At 34.2% G+C, this 27,679-nt stretch overlaps 5 protein-coding genes across 5 annotated transcripts; 3 read left to right on the forward strand and 2 right to left on the reverse strand.

Moving 5' to 3' along the window:
* Positions 1–63: 63 nt before the first annotated feature.
* Positions 64–3,097, reverse strand: TRIADDRAFT_61070 (uncharacterized protein; the record flags this gene model as incomplete). The annotated part of the gene is made up of 4 exons (XM_002117076.1): positions 64–123; positions 825–1,187; positions 1,405–2,711; positions 3,040–3,097. The coding sequence occupies 4 exons, from the start codon at positions 3,095–3,097 to the stop codon at positions 64–66; spliced, it is 1,788 nt and encodes a 595-aa protein (XP_002117112.1).
* Positions 3,098–6,647: 3,550 nt separating this feature from the next.
* TRIADDRAFT_61071 (uncharacterized protein) lies at positions 6,648–8,694 on the forward strand (the record flags this gene model as incomplete). Its single annotated transcript, XM_002117005.1, has 6 exons — positions 6,648–6,941; positions 7,423–7,546; positions 7,654–7,751; positions 7,972–8,076; positions 8,532–8,570; positions 8,662–8,694. The coding sequence occupies 6 exons, from the start codon at positions 6,648–6,650 to the stop codon at positions 8,692–8,694; spliced, it is 693 nt and encodes a 230-aa protein (XP_002117041.1).
* A 1,023-nt stretch (positions 8,695–9,717) lies between these two features.
* Positions 9,718–11,628, reverse strand: TRIADDRAFT_61072 (uncharacterized protein; the record flags this gene model as incomplete). The annotated part of the gene is made up of 5 exons (XM_002117077.1): positions 9,718–9,843; positions 10,290–10,410; positions 10,499–10,587; positions 11,284–11,343; positions 11,569–11,628. 5 exons carry the CDS (start codon positions 11,626–11,628, stop codon positions 9,718–9,720), a joined length of 456 nt encoding a protein of 151 aa, XP_002117113.1.
* Positions 11,629–13,273: 1,645 nt separating this feature from the next.
* Positions 13,274–17,703, forward strand: TRIADDRAFT_61073 (uncharacterized protein; the record flags this gene model as incomplete). Its single annotated transcript, XM_002117006.1, has 14 exons — positions 13,274–13,400; positions 14,218–14,383; positions 14,589–14,649; positions 15,023–15,116; positions 15,285–15,392; positions 15,521–15,756; positions 15,847–16,016; positions 16,103–16,262; positions 16,357–16,419; positions 16,515–16,642; positions 16,719–16,874; positions 16,940–17,045; positions 17,148–17,294; positions 17,443–17,703. The coding sequence occupies 14 exons, from the start codon at positions 13,274–13,276 to the stop codon at positions 17,701–17,703; spliced, it is 1,983 nt and encodes a 660-aa protein (XP_002117042.1).
* A 2,834-nt stretch (positions 17,704–20,537) lies between these two features.
* Positions 20,538–26,460, forward strand: TRIADDRAFT_61074 (uncharacterized protein; the record flags this gene model as incomplete). The annotated part of the gene is made up of 25 exons (XM_002117007.1): positions 20,538–20,552; positions 20,796–20,972; positions 21,043–21,106; positions 21,509–21,703; positions 22,057–22,105; positions 22,313–22,382; positions 22,826–22,890; positions 23,002–23,119; positions 23,226–23,376; positions 23,483–23,592; positions 23,690–23,752; positions 23,825–23,962; positions 24,075–24,165; positions 24,268–24,328; positions 24,429–24,504; positions 24,638–24,702; positions 24,802–24,862; positions 24,935–25,011; positions 25,125–25,236; positions 25,312–25,401; positions 25,444–25,581; positions 25,666–25,762; positions 25,893–25,960; positions 26,138–26,213; positions 26,333–26,460. 25 exons carry the CDS (start codon positions 20,538–20,540, stop codon positions 26,458–26,460), a joined length of 2,355 nt encoding a protein of 784 aa, XP_002117043.1.
* Positions 26,461–27,679: the final 1,219 nt, after the last annotated feature.

Below are 27,679 nucleotides of genomic sequence, written 5' to 3' on the forward strand. Positions count from 1 at the left end.
TATACTGATATGTGTTTATACACATTGCACCTACGTAGTCGTCCAAATAACGCTTCTTCGAGTTTACGAAAATTTTAAATAATTTAATAGTGTAAAATTATGTTCAAATTTATTAAAGTTTACCTATTTTAAATTGTTTATTATAGAAATAGAAACCAAAACAGTACTGATACTCTTATTCTTGAATATGCGCATTTAAAATAAAAGGCATTAGAATCGGTACTATAAAAGAAGAGACTATAGTAACAATGTCATTACTACTCTAGCTCTAAGTAATAAGATGTTGGTCAAAATTTTGACCACAAAGTGGAAAATATGCATATATACGTTCCTTAAAGTATTATGTTGTTTATCAGATCTGTCGCTACTTATTGTTAACGAATACTTTTCTTAGTTAAATACCCAATTTTACAAATACAATATCGATGGAATTCTATAATATAATGGCATATGGTACAGTTGACAGTGAATAGATAATAATAATATTCTACGATACTGTACTCATGTATGAAAGGCGTCACAGTAAACACCTACGTATCTCTGTATATATTTTCTATCACAGTGAGAGTATACGATGCTATAAAGATTAGCATACAATTAATTCTTGTTATGAGCTCAGTCACGACTTTGATTTAAATTTCTAAATATTTTGCTAAAATGCGTATATCTGGATATATTGACAGCTTAACGACACGAGCATTGCAAAGACTAACACTTGCACGCTACGGTTAGATACAGTTATACAGTTATGATATATTGACAGCATAATGACACGAGCATTACAAAGACTAACACTTGCACGCTACGGATAGATACAGTTATACCTTTGATGAATTTAAATCGATTGTCATGTTGCAATAACATATAGTCTTGTCACCTTTCGTCAACAAGAAGTGAAGCTTTTGTGGATCTTCATGATTTTGGAATGTAGTTATTTCAAGTTGCTGGCTTTCTCGACAATGATTGACGTAACAAATGTCGAATTCTCTAACACAATTTGGGTTGAAATCATAGGTAAACCCGGTATGATAAGCTGGTGAACGCTTATAAATTGCATTTGCTGCCACATCGAAGCAGAAAGTAAAATAACGGGAGTTTTTAATTATATGGTGGTGATCTAAGTCGTCATAGCGTGAATAAAAGGTGTGTTTATATGCATCTTTAGGTATTTCTGATGGCATATTAACCTATTTGTAAAGCGATAAGATAAAATGAAAATGATGATAATTAGTACAGTATATCTAGTTTTAACAAGTTCGTTCACCCGCATTTATTATTCATATAAAAAACGACGAGCATCTTATGTCTACTTAATTCTTCTAACTGAGAACACTACTTGCAAGTATCATAATACTGTTAACTATAAATATCAATTATTTATTAAAAGACTGATAATATCCTAACCTCATGTGGTCCGAGTTTGTTGCGATACTCTGAAAATGTTTTCTGATGCCAATCAGTAAACGGAACACCTTTACCATTTTTCATACTAAAGTTAACGATGTTACTTGCAACGGATATTAATACTTTATCATGTAGTTGGAGATCTGTATTGACAATAAAGGATGACTTGCCTAAACTGAGTAGCTTTAATTCATGCTTAAGATCTTGAAATTGGTCGATTTTGAATAATTCGGGGTCGATTTTTATCCGATGAGTAAAAATAACTTGTATAGCATCTTCAAGAAGATGACCTTTCAAGTAGCCTTGAGCAAGATAACAGTTAAATCGTGAATTGGAAATTGCCTCCTTTACATACTCAAGAATTACATTGTTAAAGCGATCGCGATGGAAGCCCACTGAAGGAACGTCAGTATGGACACAGACATCTGATTCTGTGTGCATCGGTAATCGCCACTGTGGCAATTCGCCAGCAATTTCACGATCTAAGTCTAGATATCCTTTGCACACAATCTCTTCTCCACATTTACCAATACATAGAATACGATTAAGTTCTATATTCTCATAAACAGAAATATCAACGGTATCGCCTACAGAAACTTTTCCGGTAACATCTAGGTGTAACTCTTTAATTTGAGCTAAAGAACTCATTCGTGTAGCTACCTGAAATTTTTTTGACGATATAGCACTACGAATGCCGTGTTGGCAGTAACTTAACATCTGAGCCCAATTTACGTTTCGATTTTCATCCAAGTCGCTAGGTCGTACCTCCACGGATGATATCATACATGGTTCGGATGGCAAACCTAATTTTTCTAGATTTATCAAGCTATGTTTAAGGTCATCACGAATTTGAGAGTTACGCAATTCCTCAGTTACATCATCCGATATTGCGTGCAGTTTATGATCTTGAGTAACTTCAGTCGTGGCTTCAACTTTACATAGCAAGCTTTTATCATCGCCAAGAGTCATTTCACATAAGGTCTTGAAGGCATTCTTGTTGAAATTTGTCAGCTTAACCATTGCGTTACCAAGTAAACCATAGTGAAAATTATAAAAATTGGGATCAATCGTCATTTTCACTGATTTTAAGAGAGGTTTGGTACCATCTTTAAATAGTCCAAAAGTCTCATTCATAAAACGAGAACTTAAGGCACCAGCAAGATGGCCAGTATTGGGTACATTGGCCCTGCGACTTTGATCAACGAAAAAGTTGACGCCAGACAAAGAGCCGGGATACTCAGCGGACGTGGCTGCAGATCTAAGACTGTAAGCACTCCATATCGATGGCGTGAGCCTGTTGATTTTGCCTGCAAATTGAGCATCATTCTATGTGTTATTGAGGGTGAGCATTGAAAAGCTTGTTGGATATTTCTAATGTCATCGTTAATAAGTAAAGTATAAAGCGTGAGTACTGTGCACATACAGTATAGTACGCGAAATTATTATGGTAAACTAACTAAGTAGAGTAAGTACACTAACATAATATTCTTTTAATAATAAAATAAATATATTGTTATATCCATCACCAACTACAGTATGCGGAAAAATATTATCAGAAGCAAGAGGTAAATATTACTAATAACAGATGGAAAACCATAAAAGGATTTGTTTGATGGCAAAATAATCTAGTCTAACCTCCAGAAAGGCGATAAGAGAATGGAAGGGCGACGGAAGACGCTCGCAACACTTGCATATTTCAAATAAATGGAAACGTTCTATAGTTATACTTGATAAAACTGTTGCTGAAACTGAAAAGATAAAAAACAGTGATATTAGTTAGTTATCAACAGATATCCAAGCCAACTTATAAGTCGTAACGGTATGATTGTGATTTATAGTATAGTAATTTATCTTTTGGTTCTAAGCGTCAATCGTAGTAGTAGTCTTGCTATGGTAAATTCAACTATTCTCTAGGATATGGTTTGTAAAGTTGATATTTTCAAACGAGTTGTAATATCTCTAATGATATACATTATAATAGTAGACTTTAATTGGTGTCGATGGATTAAGAAAGTATACTGAGAACCTAAATTGAAAATCCAATACAGTATTTACTTACTGAACTATTCAGTACTGATTATAATTATCGCTACAGTTCCTATAATTCTTCCACGGTAAAAATAATAACAAGAGTATAGATGTAAATTACTAGTAAGACCAGAATGTACGATACTGTATCATGTAGTATCATTTTAAGATTGGTGTTACTGTGTCAGATTATATTGCCTATTTACTAAATTCTCTCTTTTCCTTTTAGTTGTCCCCAAACGGAGAAAATCTCTATTTGCTTCTTGCCCCTCTCTATTTTAGTCTCCTGATATGTAACTTTGGCAGTCTAAAGCTGGCAACTTTGTCTGCGATTGTAATGGCATGTTGTCGTACTGTAGTATTATATTTATCTGCTCCTCTATTTTGCAATTTATGAGTCCCAAAATCAAGAATTTATCCGTCATCGCAGAGATCATAGGAAACTTGTTCAATTTTTGACTTCCACCCAAAATAATCATACACAGTTTATCGGTAGATTTATCTTCGACAATAATAATAGTGTAGACTACTTAGTCGCTAACGATCGATATAATAGAATTCCTTTACGTAATCTTGACGAACGCAAACCTAGCAAGAATTTTAATGACAACATAGGTATTGAAGTGGGCTGCAATATGATTCATTATTATTTGTGCATTTAGACCAGGCCATGCAAGAGCTGCTACAGACTACCAGAAGGTCTTCTATTAATCCGTGCAGCTGCTGACATATAGTACAATCCCATATGAGACATATTCAATTAAGCATGAGGATGCCCTTGTCACTGACCTCTAACCGACAATGATAGAAAAACTATCATTGTCCTTACGTACTAGAGTAGAAGTCTCCGACTATTGGCTTTCTATCGTCAGGGCTTTTAATTTATTCACTGTAATTAGCTACGGGTAATCGTAATCAATCTCATCAAAAAAATAAATGGAGGCTACTTCATCTTAAGCATAATCTTGGAGTGAACTGTATGTATAGAAATGGTTGTATAGATAGCAATCAATTTCATTTCTACTTTTCCTGCAATATCTGATACGAAAATAATATTGCTGCACTGCTGAATAGATAGCAATTGCAAAAGAAATAGCATAAGGTCCAATGACCATTTATGTAAAGTATACTGATGATATGGTTGTAGCAGAACCATATCATCGTCACACCGGGACTCATTGTAACTGGAATAGCGAATCATTATACTGTACATTTCATCTTGACGCACATATTGAGAACTGAGTGATTCATTAGCTGATCATGCAAATGAAAAAAATTGCTGAAAAGACTTTTCCAATACAGTAACCAAGGCGTTATCCTGCTCTCAGTGTCCTGTAGTCCCATCCATGTTGGCTAGTGAGTCCACAACGTGCACAAGTGTAGTAGATCGATCTAAAATATTCTTGCGGTTGGAAAAATGGCCCAATTGAATAACAAACCGATGAAAGGTCGTTCATTGACCCCGCAAGAAAAAATAGATCGAAGAAAATTTCTCAGGAAATTGTTGTTGCCTACACGCTAATCCATAACGTGCGAGCGTATGGAGCAGCGTGCAACCTTTTTTCATGATTAGATATTGACCATTATTGCATTAACAGTTGAAAACAATGATACTAAACTAATTCTCTTGAGGGATTGGAACATTGAGTAGTGGGTAGTAGGTAAGGTAGAATTGCTAAGTGTTTTCATGATTGTTCTCTTAGTTCGTAACTGCACGATCCTTGTGTACACATAAACGCATTGTTTGCTTTTACAAAATTAGGATGCATTATAACAGGCTTTAATCAACAGTAATGTCAATGCACAAGATTGCCAAGCATGACAAAGGAAAATTTTTTTTCAGGGTTACTAATGAATAAAAAATTGTTCACCAGCGTACACGAAAGCTCATTGTCTCACTGTAAGAATGTTGGTGGACGTGAAATCAACCGTTCTCTTTCATGCTCAAAATAACTACAACCGGACTAGTACCTAGGTTGCTTATTTTAGCCACTGTTAAAATAACACACAGACCGTAGAAATTAACGGTTCAAGATCTACTTTACTCTATGGATGTCTGTAATCAAGGATAGCATAAATCCAAAAAAGGTTGTTTGAACAAAGCTGAAAAATATCCTAGTCGCTAAGTAGAAAGTCACCTATCATGCTATGACGGAGAGCTACACTTTATCCACAAGATCGATATGCTCTTCTCTATGTCAAATGTATAACAGATGATTGGTGTTGGTTATGAAAGGAAGTGGTGGGGTTGCAATGGTGATCGCCATTGAATCATGTCTACAAAAGTATAAATTACGATCGCACATTTTAAAAATTCAAGGAGGATTCGTTCAAATTGAACGGTTTCATTCACACTACTGTACTATGCTATCGAAGATGATATTCAAAGGATCTATTGCATCTTGGCGATGGGATCAGCCTTGCAAATTTGCCACGACAAGAAATGAAAATCACCATAACGACATGTGATCGCACACCTTGGGGGAAGCATAGCAAGTTACAAGACAAGTACAACTTGATACTCGCTGATATCTACCTCTTTCTACTGGTAATGATAACAGTCGCAGCCATTCGCAAATCCCTTCTCCATTACAATATTACAATCATGATGGAATTTATGGTCGGCGCTGGCGTCTTCAGACAAGCAGCCGATTTTTCTTCAACAAGAGCGATACTGACTACACTAGCTTGCAAGTGTTTCCCCCCAAAGTCAAACAAATTGGATACAGAACAAGAATTAAAAAGCAACTATTACAAGCATCAAACCTGAAAGAAGTTAGCGGTTAGCTTTAGGAAAACTTGAGAAAATAAAAAGAGATTTGCAATTTCAATTTTCAAACTTGCAAGCCACCTTGAGCTTTTCCACCTGGGTCTTCCACCAACCAATGAGGTCCCGTAGAAGACTGAGATCAGTTTCAATACGGTACCGCTATACAATACGCCTGGCAGTCGCCCACAGCATGGGCGGAGCTGTAGGCTGGTCCAAATGAGACCGTTAACCTCCTGGATGTAGAGTATACAGCAGAGTTTTGTAAACGCTATTTTCCAGCTCCAATTTTGATCTGCAACATTTGAAAAATCCAAAACAGGTTTGGACAAGTCAGTTTTATGCTTTACAGGGGCTACATGTACCGTACTAGACTGTATGCAGACATGCAGTACTACGATCTGCATGTTGGACCTTCTATGACACTCTATCAACGACATGAACCAGAATGAAAATGATCGTGCTGCTGCTCCAAATATCAATGATAGTTTCAATTCATAGTAGAGCTGATAGTGCTACTTCTGATATTATTATTCAACATTTACGTCGAGCTAGCGATGAATGCTTTCAAGGGGTACAAGCAGAGAATGGCAACAATGATGATGTATCGACTTCTTCTTTAGCAAAGGAAGATAATAATCCAACAGCAGATGCTGATGATAAACTCGATGAGATTCAGAGTCAAAATGATCCCAACTCAAAAGGCCACCCAATAGAAAAGCAATTTCAAGTCCTAAACACTGTAGGTTCTATCCACTAGGATCAAAGACGACAACCAAAATGCTACATAATTTTGGATTGCTTTGAATCAAAATTACTTATGCTTAATACTGTAATCCAATATTCAATCACGAATAACAAGTAGAGATATTGTATCACTAATTCTTGAGTTATACTTTTTGCAATTATATAATGTAATGAATTGCTAAAATCTAGCTTGCATCATGTCATATGTAGGAAGAAATACGTCATATTAAAAGCATACAACGATGAAAAGGTGCTATATTTTGGTATGAAACAAGTTTCTGAATGGATAAAGTTAGTATTGCAGTTAGCTAGAAAGCGAGGAAACGCTCCTGAGCTATTTGTTATTCGCAAAGTAATGCTATTTAAAAATATATCTATTTCTATTTATATAATCGGAGATAGATATTATGTATGATTCATAATGTCTTAGAAACATGGAGAAAATAGTATTAATACTTATCTTATCTTATTTGAAGGCTAATCAATATAAAGATGTAATTTTACAACCTCATAATTACGTTCTGTTGATCCTGGAAGTCATCTATTTGTGGGGAGCAATTAGGATTTGTGGTGATCACCAGCTTAGACAGTTCTTAATTGGTAATGCTACGCGGAAGAGGCAGCATATTAATTTTACAAAGTGACTTATTGGAACTACACAATATATAACTTATACCCATAACAAGCATTCCTCTATAATTTATTAGAAACTGAAAGATCTCAAGAATCATACATATCCTCTCTACAAGTATTTATGCTGGGTATTTTACATTTACAACTACGAGATATTCAGCTGGCTGAGCAGGTAAACCAATTTTAAGACTACTCGTATACATTAGGGATTTAAATATACGTGCAATGCGAGTGTACAAATATTGTACTACTTATACGAGTATTACTGTAAACTTACAGTAGAGCATACTAATAAGGCGTCTGTGCAGTTTTAATAGATTTAAGGTATTTACAAACAGCTATTTCTCTCGAGGTTTTAATTAATTCCTATTAAATAATTGTATGCTCCTTAGTATTTGAAAGAAGCAGTTCGTATCTCCAAGAAATCTCGGCAAGATAACTATATTGCACCATATGCTACTTACGAGTTAGGATTACTATTAACCGAACATGCACAGGTACGAATCATTATAATTATGATATTATCGCCGTCGGGTTTACTAACCCTGATGTATCGGCATTTACTTAAGTGGATACCTCCGTGGATGGAGGTGGTAGTTGAGAGTCCATCGATACTGTAGCACACAAATTATTATGGAAGAAGAGTATACTTATTCTGAATAGGAAAAGAGAGATAACCGGGTTCTAACATCCGCTGGAGGGGATAGCAACAACTGAACTCCTCGTTCAACTATAGATACACTACATATATATATATAAAATTGTTACATAACACAGTATCTACATTGTGGCATACTACATGCGAGTAAGAGAATGAAAAGCATTCTAGCAAATACTGTAGTGAGTAACATACTACAATAATAAATACTTTTTTGAAGCTATACAGTAAGAATCAAACGTAGTTAAATTACGTAATAACGATAATAAATCTGCCATTTTACTTGATAATTAGGGTGTCAGTCAAGGAAAATCACTTTTAAATCAAGCAAAGGTATATTTATCTACTTCTAGAATCTCTTAATAACGTAATTTCCATATCAATACTAACATGTCACTGTAACGTATATCAAGGACAATTATAGCGGCTACGACCTGGAAAATCGATTACATTTTAGAATTCATTCGGCTTTAAGCAGATTAAAATAGAAACAAGATAAAGAATCTGTATATTTAATTCTATACTCTGTCTGCTATGAAAGTATGCATATTCTATTCTAAAATTTTTTCAAATTTTGGATTGTTTCATTACATTTAAATGATTTAATAATCTTTATTACACCCAGCTTTATAATCTATGTGAAGGAGGAAATATTTCACTCACTATTAGCACGGAATTATAAGAAATCGTACGAATTTCACTTATTCCTATTTTATACAGTATGTCAGGATTGGTAGTCTATACATAATTTATGTAAGCTGTATATCACGTTGATAAATGCTTACATTAATCAATATATCAAATTAGCGAAAGGACTTATTTATCAAGATTTTTTTTATAGTTCGACAATATATTGTCATTACGGTAATAGTAATATTTAATATCAGTAAATCAGCGTGATAAATAATGTTTAGAAGTGTAGATTTTATCTATTTATATTATCAATATAAAATAAGGATAATCTTGCTTTCTATCATAAAAATATATCCCATTTTGTACTAGTTATATCGTGATTTCCTGGTCCAGAATTCTCATTGCCGGGCGTTTGCGTTCGCAGTGAACGGTCTTGAACTTTTTTACTTTTATTAGCAGCGACATTGGCCAGTTCGTTATGTCCACCTCTATCATTGTCGTCATTATCAAACTTCGATCTTTTATTCTGAAGTGGCCTGAATATAGGTCAAACCTAAATTAGTCAGTTTCTCCTGAGATGCTTGATAGGTGTCTATCTAATATCTATTAAAGTTAATTTTTGCTAATGGCCGCGTCGATCGTTAATTCATCTACACCTAGAAATACTATTTATTTATTTAGCTACAGAGCTGCCAATGTAATATAAAAAGTATTTACAATTACATCACATCAAGATAATCATACTGTATTGTAGTATTTAAGCTATTTACTGCTTGGACAAGTTAAATAGCATCTCTTTATGTTGGTAAAAATTCCTACTTTAATTTAAAGCGTGTTGTACAAGCTATCACTTATAACGTAACTGTTTGCTAGTCGATTTTGTTTTCTTTTTGCGGGCATTATGAAAGATTTGTGGATCTGTCGTCACTTCGATTCCTTCTATAGTATCATTGTCGTGAGCAGTATTTTCGTCCTAATATGATAAAGACAGTAGCTTACACCATCGAGTATCGAGTAGAGAATACGACTAAAAAATAAATTAAATGGATTGGCACTGTCGTGACAATTATCGAAAGATGTTAATTTTGTAAATGTTGATAAACAAACCTAGTTACATGCGTATTGCATGTTAGCGCAATGTTAAGCTAGCTATTGGATCTACTTTATGAGTAGACGCCATCTTGTCATAATATACAGTACCGACCGTATGATGATATTGTATCAATTGCTATTTCGATCGATGCGATTGTATAAATCTTAAATCTGTCTTGATCGTGACTGATAAATTGATCCCATGAAATACAATGAGTTCGTGGTAGTGGTATCTAAAGGTGTATTTAGTACGATTAATAATAGCTAGTGTAGTATTAAATGGTTCAATCTCGTTATACATGAGTTTACAAAATTCAGTCTACGTACATCATCAGCATTGGAAGCTGACTGAAATTCCTGTATAGTACGATAATCGCATTCAGAATACTCTTCCGGAGATTCCTGTATACTGCGACAATCATTTTCAGTATGCTGTTCCGACAGTTTTCTAATTAATGTGTGACACCAACATGAGCTCTAATGAGCTAAGGCTCTAATTATGTATTTAAAATAGTAAATAAATAAAAAAAACTGACGAGAGTATAGCAGCTTCTCTTTCACCCCTCATCATATTTAATTTTTGGACGTGATTTCTGCAGTCAGCAGCGCTACCATTACCATAAATCTGCAATAAAGAGCAAAGTAAAAACACAACTATAGTTATATGCATGTATAATCATGTTGATGTTTATAATACTGAATGCAATGCCATTTAATTTTGAAGTAATTAAGTATTTTTATTATGGTCTTTCTAGTAATTACGGTATTTCCCTTTTCATCATAATATAGCTAAAATTTAAAAATTTCATAATGGATATCAAGAATATGTAGTATTTAATTGTAATTGTAAGGTGTTGCTTACTTCCGCAAAGCATCGAGCACCGTATTTTACTGTTGGATATTGAGATAGGAAAAACGCGAGCCTAAGTCAATTGATATACTGTGCTATCCTTAATTACGCAAGGAAATCGATTTTGGAGGTAGACACTGTCAACTTGACAGTATGTATAAAAATATTATGGCTTGTGACTCATCAGTAGTTAAGATAGAGGGTCGTGAAATGCTACAGGATATTTTTAAATATTCAACGTTTATTTGGCAATCTCGTCTGGTAATGTACAGTATAACTGTGTTGGATGTTGCTAACAAGTGTCCTTTTCGATCGCATATCTTTGACAACATTATCTTGAACTGGTATTACCTTATAAAGTCATGAAGAACTATTTTCAACACTCCATTTGCATTAACGAGTCTGACTACAGTACGTTTATGACAATAACAGTGACAATTTGGATTGAAGTACTTCAGTTAAATTGGTTACCTTTACAAATGATTGCTTCCATCCGCAAACCTTACAGCTCCATTTTTTAGCTTTTACTTCCTATAGAAATAGAAGGATTTCATATCCATTGAAGTTGTAGTATAGCATGATCTTGGTTATAAGGCGTGCATGATTAGACATAGATTTAGATATTTTTAGCTGAATGAAATACGCTCTCCTATTGACTTTCTAGCACAGTCTTGTACTGTACTCTGTCTATACGAGTACAGTACCTGAGCTTGAGATGGCTAGACTGCTAGACACTGATTTGAAAAAGCTCCTTACTTGTTGAACTTGAAATGTATGACAGCTAAAGCAGCGAAGGACAAGAAATGTTCGACCCATTCTTGACTGCAATTAGGCTAACCATCAAGTTAGAATTTGGTTGATGATGGCGATTTATTATTGCGATTTACTCGACGTCTTTCAACTGGTTTGACTTTGGGATTTTCGAGCGTGCTATGTGCTACAGTACAGTACTGTAGAAGTGTAGTGCAGTTACACTGTAAGGGCGAGATTAACTTGGGTATCACGAAGGAAAATAAACTATGTAGGCTCAATCAAGCCCAAAGTAGATCAAATGTTATATGTAGACGTAGCCCAATAACTGAGGGATGTGAATTTAGCTTTTATTTCTATAAATTTGTTCTCATTTTCACGTAAAATCTGTCAATAGTCTAAAATTGCTGCAGTGGTAAATGAAAATTGCTTACAGTACTGGACGCACAAATCCCGCCCATTCTCTACTGTAGTAGTGCACAGTACAGTAGTGTAATTACGGACAGACGTCCAATAGACAAATCTTCGTCCAGTAGTGTACATGTACTGGACTAATTAATTAATGAATTCATTCATTATAATTAATTATTATTATCAATCAATTTCACATACTGTACTGTACTTTAGTGGGGGGGTAATGACGTCATTCTTATTACTGTCCAGTATGGCGTCACTATTATTCAATAACAACTCTCAAGGGACACACAATACAATGTATGACATGTATACTGTACACTGTACAGTACTGCCCATCAGCAACTTTGAATGACAATATCTCAAGCATGCAAAGTTCTACAAAATGGCCATTTCTCCTTCTTTCTTGAAGAAATGGCGTTCTTCCATGAAATCGGTACCACTCGGTAGCTTTCGCCGAGCTGAATACGTACATAGCAAATTTGGTGCATTGTATTAGGTGCTGATGAATTCTGACTTCATTGAAAAGCTTTTGGTATGGGATTGACCCATCAGCAACTTTGAATGACAATATCTCAACCGTGCAAAGTTCTACAAATGCGTAGTTGTATCTGGGACATTCCCCAAGGTATAACGACTATACTAGTATGCATGAAATGTCCATCAGGGATATGATGTCGCCATACGAAAGATTCTACTGCTGTCGGCAATTGCCGTCATCCAGTATTAAATGGTCAATAATTGACCTCTGATCGTTAACAAAAATTAATTATTCTGGGCCAGAACTTTCTCTTGATAACCTCATCATCAACGGATTGGATTGACTACTAAAAACAGGATACGGATCAATATAGGTGTCTATGTACTGTAAGAATACATGTTGGTCCAAATGAAAGGTGAAGTCGGAGGAGGTTAAGCAACAAGGTCACCTTAGTAATACGATTTGTTTTTTCATTCATTGGCCTGATTCGCCCGTAAACAATCAAGGAAATAATTAGGCTAAGAAAATTGCTTTGGGATGATATTGAACATTGTGAATTGAGATTCCCGGATTTCCGGGCGGGGCCTCAGGTTATGCATCAAGACAACAAGAAATATTTGTTCCTTAGCCTGATCTTTACAATTTTTCTACTTTCTTTTATCGGTGTGGAGATCAGGACAATGAACAAATGTTAACTGTTGTCTCGTCGTCTTGCAAATATACCCGATTCAAGCTAAATCAAACCGTAAACAAGTTGCACACAACGTATCGAGATTGCACCTTTTCAATCGACGCCAAATCAAACAGCCCCCCAAAATGGCTAAAAATACTACAACTGTCTTAGATTTACGCCAGGAAAGATCCAATCCACCATTTTCTATCAATGATATGACAGAATTTTATGATGGAGGGTCGGAAGCAACGAAAAAACGCAAATTGATATGTAAGTCAAGCCACGTTACTGTACTGTACTTCGTCAATTCATCATGCTTTCATACTTTGGACGGTAACGTTCTTTCACACCTCTTATTCACAATCAGAAAAGTTCTGCTAGAGTGCTTCTACTGTAATTTCTTCCACGGAAAGTAATGGAGTATTACAGATAAAAGATAGCAAGCTTGCTTGATAAGCTCAAAAGAGAACAAATTCAAAGTAATGCAGTATTGCAGATCAACGATAGCAAGCTTGCTTGATAAGCTCAAAAGAGAACAAATTTAAACTAATGCAGTATTGTAGATCAATGATAGCAAACTTTCTTGATAAAGCTCACAAGAGAACAAATTCGTTCACTGGTTTTATGCGCTCTTTACGTATTGTATCCAATCACCACCTGTATTGAAAATAAAATGGATTAAATCGATCACGCAACTTAGGAGAGCATCATCAACCAATAATTCCAATATCGATTTCATGATGCCATAATACGTTTCATACTTTACCTTGAATTATTAATCTCTCTTAGTCAATATCGTCATTTGTTGAATCTGGAAATGATAGTACAGTAATAATATCGGAAATATCCCAAGGCGTAACTGAACGTAATAGTAAAACTGCTATACAGATACCAGCAGTAATAATCAAAAGTAATTTCTGCACAAATTTTCGATATCAAGCAGTGGTCTGTAATAATATACTGTACTGTATATTCACGATGTTGCACTTTGCCAATTCATGAATCTATCAAATGTAAATGTATATGCTAGCATAATGTACATACTAGTATATTAACGTTTCTAACGATACTAACTACATAATTACAGCCTCTTTGATATTAAACAACCCCGCATTTAAATGGCTGGAACGCCATTATTGGACTCGAGACGAGGCATACAGCAGCAATGTTCAATGTTTAGCAGAAGTTGCAAAAATTCTAAGAAAGCATAAACTCAATGTTGATGATTTCATGCATTACTACTGGCTTGTCAGGTAATCCTATAATTTAAAATTTAGTCTCAGTAATCATAAAAATTGAATTGCTGTATGGATATACGTCGACTAAATTTTACTAGCTTTTTATATACCTGCAAGTAAAAGTTGGTTACCGTATCGTGATAAAGTCGTTGGTTGGTTAAGACTAAATAATGGATAATATTACTAATCGGGCACGATACTTTTATATATTATTCTTTAGCACAATAGGAGAGATTGTAAGTTTCGAAATGCATCTTACTACATGGAAATCTGCTTTGCAGGTATTCTATTGAGATATTCATAAATACACACTCGTATACGTTTTTACTTATCCAATACAATCAACGTTGACACGTTGACAGTCACGAATGAATACTATTCACTGTTTGTTACTGTTCGCGTTAAACATGATCTTGAAATCGGCAATATACTATACTATATTTTTTTAGATATATACTATACTGTAGTATACTGCTATTAGTGCTATACTGTACATTGGTAATGCATGTGCTATACACTGTGCGGTATTATTTTACGCTATGTCGAATTTGTTTTGTGTAAATCTAATGCATTAGCACATTCTAGAATATAAAATAGAATAGCTAACATGATAGTTCTCAGTAAGTAATTTTCCTCGTAAAAATATCAACGCAGGATCAAGGTACACCTGAACAACGAAAGAAATGGTTACCGTTAGTTGAAAATTTTGAAATCGTCGCAACCTATTGCCAAACCGAACTTGGTCACGGTAATCAACTATTAAATATACTATACAATCGTATTTCAACATCTGATATCCTACATTAAAATAATACAGTTGCTCTTATTTATTTACTTGTTTCGTGATTAATTGAAGCAATTTATTCTTATTCTTAACGCTAAATGGATATTCGTATTTTACTTGTATTGGAATTAGGTACCTTTATTCGAGGATTTGAAACAACTGCTACATATGACCCGAAAACTAGAGAATTTATCTTAAATACTCCTACTTTAACGGCTACAAAATGGTGGATTGGCGAAGGTAAGTAATCAATACCATTATCTTATCCCTGCCCAATTTTAACGAAGAGAACGCAATCACTAAGTTAAATTTATATGACGCAAGTAACAATATTAGGTCCCTTATTTACGTATTCATGTTTTGTTTAGTGGCTAAAACTGCCACTCATGCGCTTGTGATGGCTCAATTGTGGACTCAGAATAAGTGTTATGGCCCACACTTATTCATTCTCCAGGTTCGTAGTCTAGAAGATCATACTCCTCTACCTGGAATTACCCTAGGAGAAATGGGCGATAAATTTGGGTATAACAGCATTGATGATGGCTTCATGCAATTGAGTAATGTAAGAATACCTCGCGATCAAATGTTGATGAGGCATTCAAAGGTAAGTAAAGATATACAGTAATCTGTATACGAAGGTAACTCGACCCGCGTTATGATTTATGTAAATATTTTATATATTGTTGTATTGTAGGTTACACTTGACGGAAGCTTTATCCCTCCTAAAAATCCCAGACTAACTTACGTAGCTATCACTTTATATAGATGTCAATTATTGATGTTATGCTCTAACTATTTAGCACGAGCATCTACGATTGCCGTTCGCTACAGTGCAATACGCCGTCAGACTGAAACAAAACCTGGGTGCCGTACTTATTTTCATACTCTTTTATGACATAGGATAGATACCATTAACGATATACTAAGATTATTATATAAATCTGTTTTAGTTACGAACCTAAAGTCTTAGATTATGTAACTCAACAAAACAAACTATTCCCTCATATCGCTGGCGCTTATGCTCTTGCATGCACTGGTCATTACATGATAGATTTCGGTAAAAGAGCTACTGAACGGATAAAACTGGAAGATCTAAGTGTCCTAGCCGAGGTTAGACAAATTTCTGATTTCATAGGATATATAGAAATGTTAAATAATACCTACATAAATGAACAAAGTAATAACGATTTTGTTTTTATACTAGTTCCATGGAATTAGTTCTGGTTTAAAAGCCTTTTGTACAGAGATGAGTGTATCTGGTATTGAGGTATAGTAAAAGAACAAACGCTATATGTATAACTTCGAGTAGCCCAATTCTAATTCTTATTTACGAATCTCGCTATTTCGTACTACTACATTTAGGAGTGTAGACGAGCTTGCGGCGGGCATGGTTATTCATCGGCCTGCGGTATAGGTCATATTTATAATAATTGGTTAGCGTCTTGCACATACGAAGGCGAAAACACTGTTATGTACCTTCAGTCAGCTAAGTAAGTTTGTAAATTAAATAGACTAAGAAAGACATTTATAAAAGTAAGAGAATACATTAAATTAACAATTTTTTAGATATTTACTTCGTTGTGTCAAGAATCCAAAGTCTGCACCTTTAGGTGTATCAGCAGTCTTACATAATCCACCATGTAAACATTGGGATATTAAGAATATGCAAGATCTAGAGAAGACGAATACAGTACTAGAAGCTTATAGAGCTAGAGCATATAAGTAAGTAATCGACACAAATACCGTAACTAGCTCTATTATATCATTAACTCTGCAATCTTTGACAGAAAAGTAGCTATTGCTGATAAATACCTTCGCGAATTACAATCTGGTGGCGATACTAGTTACGATGCTTGGAATAAATCTGGAATTAAATTAGTGGATTGCGCAAAGGTACTTACAACTGTTTAAAATATTTTAGTTAATCTCGGCTTTAAGTTTTTTCTTCACTATTTTTAAATACTAAGTCTATACTATTTTCTGCTCGTTCTACAGGCATTTACTCACTATTTCGTAATAAAGACATTTTTTAATATGATTGAGAAATCGCGCTTGGGACAATCTTGTCATCTACAGTTACATAGACTATCTATTCTGCTAGCTTTACATGGCATAGATCAAAATACTGGCGATTTTATGCTCGTAAGTATTCTGAATAAATTTACTATTAACACAAACATAATATACATAATTATCGTTGGCGATAAAGATCGTATCATTGTACTTTATTAATCGTCGCAAGTTAAAACTAAGCGAGCACTAATTGAAATTATAACATGTATTTTATCAGGACAACTTCATCGATTTTGAACAAATCAAACTCATTCGAGTAAAAATATTAGAATTATTTAGTGAAATTCGACCGGTCGCAGTTTGTTTAGTTGACGCATTCGATATACCGGATCAGACGCTACTATCTGTTCTCGGTAGATATGATGGCGACGTTTATAACAAACTATTCGAATGGGCAAAAGAGGCGCCTTTGAATAAAACTCAAGTTCGTTATCTATTAGTAGTAGTCATAGATTGTGTGTTCGTTTATTTAGCTTAGGAAAAAACATGGAAGAAAAACTTTCATCGCTATTAATTAAACAGTTATTATAATTGATTTGATTTAATTGTTATTTGTATTGTAGGTACATTCATCATATGATAAATACCTTCGGAACCTGCTTACAAGCAAGTTATAAAGAGTTTATGTCGCTGAATTATCTTCGGATAATATTTAAGATAGATCTCAAGTTATCTGTTATCTTTGGTCACTCAGCTAAAGGCTTGATCTTAGTGATCATACTCGTATGGATTACATCGTACAACAAAATATCTCGATGTAACTCGATATCTTAGATACAAATAGCACATTTACGTTTAAGTACTAGCGATACTGTTAGCCTTTTGCATTAGCCTAATTGTGGTATTTCTATACAATTTGATGAGTTAATAGTTATAATCTATTGATTGAGCATGGAAGTATTTACGCTCTCGTTTACGTTTTTTATCCTGTCATTATCCACTTATAATAATAATCTTAATAAAGAGAATAATTCAAGTATAGTTTTTCTTATACTTGTATTGAATGATTGCACCCGTTGCATCTATTGCATCTGTTGTATATGGACCGTTAATATCAATAATACAATAGTACTTTAAACATGTCTTTCTTAAATTTTTTACTTATTAAGTCGTTCTTATAAGTCATAAGTGAAATTTAATCTAACAATGATAAATGCATGTATCTGTTTATACCAGTATAAATATATTCCATATCTTCCAGTGAACTCTGTATACGTGTTTTATTGGTATGAATAGTAAATGTAGTAGAATTACTATGACTTACTATCGGGAGAATTGAAAGCGTTTGTATAACTTTACCTCATGAATATGGTAGAATACGCATATATATAATTTGATATCGTTCAGGATTAAGCGGTTAAATACTGTTAGCAACTATATAACCTAATAGTTAAAAATTACGATAGCATGTATTGTAATCCTTCTGTTTTGTATTAGATGAAATATCGCGTAAGGTCGTTGTGGTTAAACATACTCATATCTAATAAATAATTTTAATATCAAGTTTACTATTTTCACGACTTGGAAGTACTAATTATAATTAATGTAATACTAACTCTATGGAGGAAGCTCTATTCGTGCATTGTAAATGAGCTTCTTTACAATTAGATTTTTGCAGAATATACTGCAGTAATTGCTTGATAAATATAGAAATATATACTCTATAGGATCAAAAACTGGCTATCAGTTTATTCATTCGATATAAAACAGGAACATGCTTGCAACTACTGATCACCAACGCATACCTTAGATTGGTTAGTCTCGTTATAGAAATATCCCCTGCCTACGTGTAAAAAATATAATCATCTATAGTTTGACTCCATTTATTACAATCATGAGAATCCAAATAGAGTCAAAAAAGCCATCGGTGACGGCGCAGTGCGTTTATCCGGTTCCAGTTGATTAGAAGTACCGAAGAGTACGTATCAACGGATTCGGGAAGTCACTATTTGCCAGAGTAAATAATTCACATGAACGAAGTAACGCAATAGCTAAGCACCGACAAAAGTATAAAGGGTCGATTGTATTTATATATTTTCTTATAACGTTAATTGCTTTAGTTATGGGATTCGCATGACGTCACAGCCGACAGTTTAATGCCGGACAGTAATTTTTACTTCTGTAGGAGCTGTACACTGTACAGTACTGTACAGTTCGGTAGCTCGCCATTCGTATTGAAGTACTCAAAATTTCGTTCAGCAAATCTCGACTGTAGGTTAAAGATTCATTTGGCAATCGTCGATACTATCTAACTGTTCTGTACTTGAGTAGCCCCACATGCCGTGGAAGTAAAAGTATAGATCGATAGCGTGTAGCACTGTCCAAGGACTATCGTATAAAAGTATTGGTGACTGCGCCTAGCGTTCAAACTAATCCAAAGATCAGAAATTGTTTCCCATAAGCAATTTTTGTTTGTTTTTGATACGAAGTAACGCTTTGGCAATGAGCACTAACGATGGGGAGCGAAGTTTGTTGTTATTATATATTGAGTTTGAATATATAATTTACTTCAGTTATTATACGATATGAGGTGAATGGCATACAGCATAACCTCCATTTGAGGTTGCCATGGAAATAAGAGAGTAAGCGCCTGAGACTTTATCCTGTACTGTATACAGTACAGTATGTATTAGTTAGCACTGGATGGAGATCAAGAATGTAAGTGAAGTAATATTGCAACGCACAGGACGTCTAGTGAAATGAAGGATCGTAAGTTATCATACATGTATTAGAAAGGAAATTAAGATTGCCATAAAATAAAGTAATAAAATCAGTGTCTTTTTGAGCTACATCCAGTATAAGAAAAAGTGACATTCCAACATCTTTGCTTTTTCCGTTCCTCTACAGTAGCATGTACACTAGCACATTGTTCTGTACAGTACAGTATTAGTGTACATGCTACTGTAAAGTAGCGCATGTCAATAGACTGCTTAAAACCAGAGTCCAATTTTCACTATTTGCTATAGGCCTAGCTTTCAAAAGGTTCAGTTTGCCCAGGCAACTTTTCTGACCATAGGGCATGTCAACACTTGCCCGGCCCAGATGTGGGAGGTCCAACAATGACATGATGACTAACCTAGTAGAATTTCCAAGCCAACCGCCAGCATAGCACACAGTATAGGCTTTTACCAGTGTTTTGCTACACAGAATACATATCATGGGATAGACCAGTGTAGGCTTAGTTTACAGGTATTAGTACTCTGCTTGCACAGCTCAGTAGCATCGATTGCACATTCTTGCTGCAAAGGTTGCTGTCCACATCTTGGTTCTTGATCGGTTTATTTGTCATATTGGCTCTAAAAGGATTGAAAAATGGCATATTCAAAGGTAATAGCACGATTTTAAGCATAATAAATCAATTGTTGATTCTGTAGTTTACAGTTATAATCGCAATACACACGATGGCTTAGAGGATTGACGAGATCGAGAAGGAGTGATTGCGACCAGCGGATCTGGTCTCAATTTTGCTCGAAATTGCTAATAATGTTAGCAAGATATTAATGTAATTAAGCTTAAGAAGGCTTATAAGTAGGGATTCTAATAATAATTTTATCTTACATCTTTGTACAGTTTTGGATAGTTGTTCTTTGTATAATGGAATGTTGTTTTTCTACACTTATCAATCATCATCAGGAAGCTATTGCTATCTGCCTGGATGTAAGCCCTTCTATGTGCTATGCACCTCAAGGCCATGCTAGCAAATTGGAAACTTCTGTCAATGCGATTAATATGATCGTATCTCGAAAGGTATACATTTAAAAATGGTATTGGTAGAATGCAATAGAAACTAAATCAACTCTTATTACTCTATTTTTAGATGTTCTCTCAAGGTCATTTAGCTAATAAGGATGAATTTGCTTTAGTCTTATTTGGAACCCAAGGTAAGCAATACAGCAATGTAATTCCGACCGGTCTCTTCCCACATAATGGATGCCAGTGACATACTCTATTTTCTATCTTACTCTTGATGAATAAGATACAAAGTACTCATGCACTGTCTTACCTATATGCTTAGATTGAGATAATACTAATTGGTAGCTAATGGAGTTCTTGCAAATTGCATGTATGGCGATTTTATCGATAGAGCTAATCGACGAGATTACTATTACTGTATAAAACTTTGGAAAGCACAACTTGTATTGCAATAGAGTATTAGATACAAATTAAAATTCTACAATACTGTACTGATTATACTACAGTCGCCTTGAAAGAAAATGAAAACTAATCTACATCTATTTTTGCATTCATATTGTGTTCTATTTAATTACGATTTTCTGTCGTAGCTAGAAAGAGAATTGACAATTATACTGCCTGTTCTACTAAAAATGCCCTTAGTGTAATCGACATTTTCGTGTATTGCTTAGAGAGTGATAATGATCTATATGAAGATGGTCAATATGAAAATATTAGTGTGGTTAGACCACTTGGACCACCTGATTTAAATTTTCTACGATACATTCAAACCAACATAGCACCAGGTAAGAATAGAAGCCATTCTATTTCAATATTTATCAAATCACGAAGTTACTAGTAATGGTACAAAATTTATTATTACGGTAATATTCAAACTAGATATACATGTTTTATTATATTTATAGGAGATGAAGACGCAGATTGTATCCCACAAACGCATGACATATTTGCAACAGTTAGCATCTGTAAAGTTTAGATTAAAAATGAATGTAACAGTATTAGGCATACTAAGAATAAATATGGACACGATTGTCTAATAAACACGAGGATATTTGATAATGTCCATTGCAGTCATTACGTTGTTGGTGGTCCTGCTGTACTTGTGCAACTTTTCTTAACCTTATTCGCTTATTTATAGTCCTGGATTCCATAATAGTTGCTATGGATTTACTTAAAAAGTCAACCAGGTACAATAGCACTTTACTTTATCGTAAATGATAAGTACATAGGTAATGATGCTGATGAGCTACAATCTCCGAATTGAAATAGGAGTTGACTATCTGTCTCTTTCAATATTGTAATTTACTATATTCCATCATTACATATTTTCTTGTCTATGCTACATGTTATATGACGATATATTAAAATGAGTAAGTTACTTTTTTTAAATACAGTGGGAAGAAGTTTGGAGACAAGCGAATAATCCTCTTTTCTGACCTCGGTTCCCCATTTGCTGATGACCAAGTAGAAGCAATTACCGAGGGTTTGAAGACTTTAGGCATACAGTTGACCGTAATGTGAGAGATATGTATAAATTTATTAAAGTCGTATCATGAAAAATGGACTTTAATATCAAAATATAAAATTATTTTCTCTAAATTACTGTATTTGCTATATTGTATTCAGAGGCCCTGATATTGACGACGACAACGAAAATGAAGATGACGACGGTGATGATAATGATGATAGCCAGAATTATACTAATAACGACGGTGCACAGAGTTCTAAATCTCAAAAGAAACATCTTACCTTTCATGGGAAAGAAAAAACTCCTCAGCAGGTAACTTAGAATTAATGGTAATAACATAAATTACCAATGATATACTGTAAGTATTACAATGGACTATGTGCTCTTTATAACATTGCAGCATAAACTTATCTTAAAATAATCAATATTATGGTTTTAGATTGCCGGCGAATCAACACTGAAAAAGATATTAGAAATAGTTGATGGAGATTCTCATTCATTAAGGTCAGTTTATATGGTAGATAACTATCAATTAAAAACTGCTCGTAGCTATTGGCTGTCCTATCAATTGTGCGAGCTATTGGCTAACCTTTGTTTCCGATATATATTATATAGGAGTGCGTTGTCGACCCTTAGCTTTTTTCAAAAGCGGTCAATAAAAATGACCACTGTTTTCCGAGGGCCTCTAGAAATTGGATCGAAACTTAAAATTAATACCTACGCTTATATAAAGGTATTATCACATCTAACACCTGAATACAGTACTCTGATTCACAATCATATCATTAAAGTACATGAACTGTACTAGTCATTTTCTGTTTTTCTGTAATTATGAAAAGGTACGAGAATCTAAACCAGAATCGTGGAAGAAACTATCAGCAATATCCGAGGCGTCAAATCAACCCGGTGATATGAAGGTAAAAATTGAAAGATCATATCACTTAAATGATGAAGATGAGACGGAAATTGAAAGAGAAAATTTAGCTAAAGGTTAGTTATATTGTAGTAAATGTTAAGATTAAATAAGGTAAGACATTTTCAAAGTAATAACTCTGAATGTTCTTATTAACAATTAATTTGTTATATAACACTATAGGCTATAAATATGGTAAAACCATTGTTCCATGGCTCAAAATTGACGAAGAAAGTATGAAGCTAAAGGCTGCTAAATGCTTATCAGTACTTGGATTTACAAAATCTGAAAATGTGTGTGTGACTATGTACCCATACACTTGAATTCCTTGTCATTGTTAATCTTTTCATCTACAGTTGAAAGTGTTGAACAATTTTTTGTATTCCGCAGGTAAAAAGACATTGGTTAATGGGAGATGGTGTAGTAGTTTTTATGCCTGCACCAAACGATGAAGTATGTTCATCTTTTTTCATATCTGGTCGTATGATTTGTGTTAAAATGTGTCATTCATGCTTAAATTTTTAGCCTGCTGGTGTTGCATTTTCGGCCTTGGTTCAAGCTCTATATGAAACTGATAAAGTAGCTGTTGTGCGCTACGTCTATCGTAATAATTCTCAGCCGAAACTTGGAATTTTATTTCCCCAAATAAAGGCAACTTATCGGGTAATCAGAAAAGCTAAATTGAGATATATTCTATTTCCATACAGCAACTGCAACTCGCTGACTTCTTTATACAGTTACAGAATTGTAGATTAAAGTCTTGTAATTATAACAGAGCCTCTTGTTTATCCAACTGCCTTTCATGGAAGACATTCGCCAATATACATTTGCTTCGTTAACCACAAATAAGAAAAATGTACCTACAGGTATGTTTATTACTAATGCACAAATATATAAATTTACGATCTATCTCTCATTTACGTGATGTTCTCTATGCGGAAGATGACTTCTCGTCTACTTTTTACCAGATGATCAGTTGGACCTTGTTGATGATTTAGTAACTTCCATGGATTTATCTCGAGCCTATCGGTACAGTATAGACTACATTACATTGCTATTATTTGTAATAGATCTATAGGATAGCGATCGTTGCACTGAAATCAATTGACTAAAATCGATTTCGCATTAGTGATGACGATGGAGAACTTATCGAAGCCCTTAAGCCTAAGTTGACTTTCAATCCGGTTCTACAACGTTCTTATCAGGTATGTACATATAAAATAATACAATTTTTAAAGCAGTTATTCTTGAAAATAAAGTTATTTTGCACTAAACTATGACCGTACCGTTTAAAGTAGCATCCTTAAATTTTATGCCTATTTGTTTATTATCTGAAAGTGTATACAACACCGCGCCCTCAATCCTGATGATGCGCTTCCTCGACCTGATCCAGTTATAACGAGGTACTAATTAAGATTATTTCAACCACAATATAAAATTTCATCTTAAAACATCGGGGTTTCTTTATCTTAATTGTTGCTTCTTAATATACAATTTGACAGGTATTTATCTCCTAGTCAAGATGTAACGGCAACCTGCGCTTCTCATTTTCAGAAAATAAAAGTTCGTATCGTTTCGCTATTCATTCATCCTTTCTCTGGAATTCTGTAGTACTAAATCACTCCATATATTTAGGATTCCTTTGGTATAGTTCACGTACAGAAGAAAAAAAAACGCGACGATGGAACGGCGGCTAGTATATTTAAAGATAAGTAAGTTGCCAGATGCAAGATGCATATGTTTAAGATCGTGCTGTCAGATAACACACTTGCTGTATTGAATATATTACATGACGTTCAATTTAGTTAGTATTTGTCAATTTCAGTATTGACCTCGCATTGGAACTCGATACGTCTTCTAAACGTGCTAAGGATTCCAATAGTACTGCAGATGTTGACTTTAGTATTTCAAGTTTATCAAAAGAAAATGTGACGGAAGTAAGTGTATCATCCTTATAAGAATGCAAACTAAAAGCTGATATACTAACCTCAATACTAATTTCGTATTTTAAGGTCGGTACCGTTCAACCAGTGCAAGATTTTAAGGCCATGATAAATCAGAAAGATGAAGATCGATTCGAAGAAGGTACAGATTATCGACCGGTATTAATTTTGATATTTAGGGTCTTTAAATGCTATATTAAGAATTGGTACCCAATGAACACTTTAGCCTGCAAACAAATGAAAAGTCGCATCTGGCAGCTTGTGATGGATTCAATTGGTTCGCAGTTGTTCCCTAAAGCTATGGATTGTTTAAAAGCTTTAAGAGAAGAATGTGTTAGGGTAAGTAATAAATTCTAATATTGCCTTGCATACTGTATGTGTTTATATAATTGATAACTATTGGATTCTATTACTGCTATTTAGCTTGGCGAGCCTGCTGTATTTAACCAGTTTTTACAAGATATGAAAGATAAACTTTCTAACGCATTTGGAAGAGATTTCTGGTTGCTTGTCGTTGAAGGTTGTGACCGGCTGTATTTACTATAGTTATTACAGAACTTACATGTCGTAAAGAGATGACTATGAATTGGCTATTGCTTACATTAAAACATACGATAACGTTTCGCTATACAATGATTTTTAAATTATAGGAGAAATTACGTTGATTAGCGTTCAGGAGTCTTCCGAAAGTGACGTAACTGTTGCTGATGCAAAATCGGTATTTTCACATATTTACTTGTACTATACTGTAACTTATTCACCATAGTTCTAAATTTAATCATATTCCATCTTTATGCCTTGGAGTTACTATTTACAGAAGTTACTGGAGTGACTAATTTGTTTATGGTTCTGAGTTGTAATCATAATTACCGATTGGCTTTCAATTTTAAAATAGTTCCTTAAAAGCACTGACACTAAGGTTGAAGATAACACTAAGGAGACTACTGAAGAGGATGCTGATGATTTGGTAGGTGAAATTTCGATACCATAATGCCTAAGTGTTCTCTTTAAGGCCAATAGTTAATTAATCTACAACATAATTGTCGCCTACATTCGTGAATTTTTCTAAAATGTATCTTTGTTTCATTAGTTGGAAATGATGTAAAAAAGCGCTCAACGTGTGAATACGACGAAATTACTTGTTATGAGTTACCTAGAGCAGGAATTGCATTGATATCAATTGTACCATTCACCTTTACCATTGCCATTACTAGCTAGTTTTTTACTTAACTACTTTCTAATGTATCATTTTATTAGTAATATTTCAATATCGAAGAGTAAAAAGTCGGATTACTATAGTATTCCGATTTACATTATACTTCTAGCTTGTTATGAGTTATCCTAACATATATTACAAAAACTTGTAATCTGGAACTGAATTAGTTTTGTAGTTGCAGCTTAACGAATTCTGCTTATACTGTATGGTCATCAAAATCTATTGCTATGTAACATGTAAATGATCGGCAGCAATGCATGCATGCCAATATGTAGTTTTTATTATTTCGATAGAACTTCGTTCAAAGTAAGTATTAGGCTGTTTATTGATGTTTTTTCCACTACGTTGAATTGATATTTGCTGACGATGGATGGCATGCATATGTTGTAAGATACTACAGTATATTGTACCTAGCACAAACAAACAAATAAAAGAGCTGCCAAGACTTTACTCCTGTAGTCGTAAAGGCTTATGTTTATGTAAGTACGAATTCTTGACCCAGTGACAATCGAATGATGAAGTAGAATTGTTTCATTACGTTTCTCGTTGTAATTCAAGCTGATTTATGCCTAACACTGGACAAGGTATGGACTTTTGCAGCTTAAAGTGAAAATCTAGTCTTAGTACAATTATTTGTCGATCCCTTGACTTCTTTATACCATCTTGCTATCAAGATACAATACAAAATCTTGTAAACCTATCACGACTAAGATAAGAGATAAATTAACTTTGTAGGGGCTCTATGACTAAATACGTATATCATACATGCATAGGTTCATTTTGGATCAAGTAATTCTTATTTGATAATTAGTTATTAGTGAAAAGTTTGTTAAATTAAATAACATAAGCGTACATATATACGCGCATGTTGCGGCTAAAACTATGTTATACGTATGTGATGTATGAATATATAATATACCGGTAATTTATCAGAGAAACATGGCCCACCGCCCACGTAATAACTAAATCATTGATAGTCCTATACAACCTGATAATTTAGTATCCGAGAATACCACACAAGCAACTAATTTTCAATGTTACATCACATAAGTCTATGCAACAATTTCCATCTTGTATTGATATGTGTGTAGAGACAGGAATAGAACTAATAACCTTCAATTGGTAGACACTATGGGTAGATATACGTAAGTTGTCGTATGTAACTGCACAATATTATATCATATTACGACTTATTTCTATTTGTTAGTCGTATACTATATA

Source organism: Trichoplax adhaerens, genomic scaffold (genome assembly GCF_000150275.1).
Source record: "Trichoplax adhaerens TRIADscaffold_21 genomic scaffold, whole genome shotgun sequence".
NCBI classification, from domain to species: domain Eukaryota; kingdom Metazoa; phylum Placozoa; class Uniplacotomia; order Trichoplacea; family Trichoplacidae; genus Trichoplax; species Trichoplax adhaerens.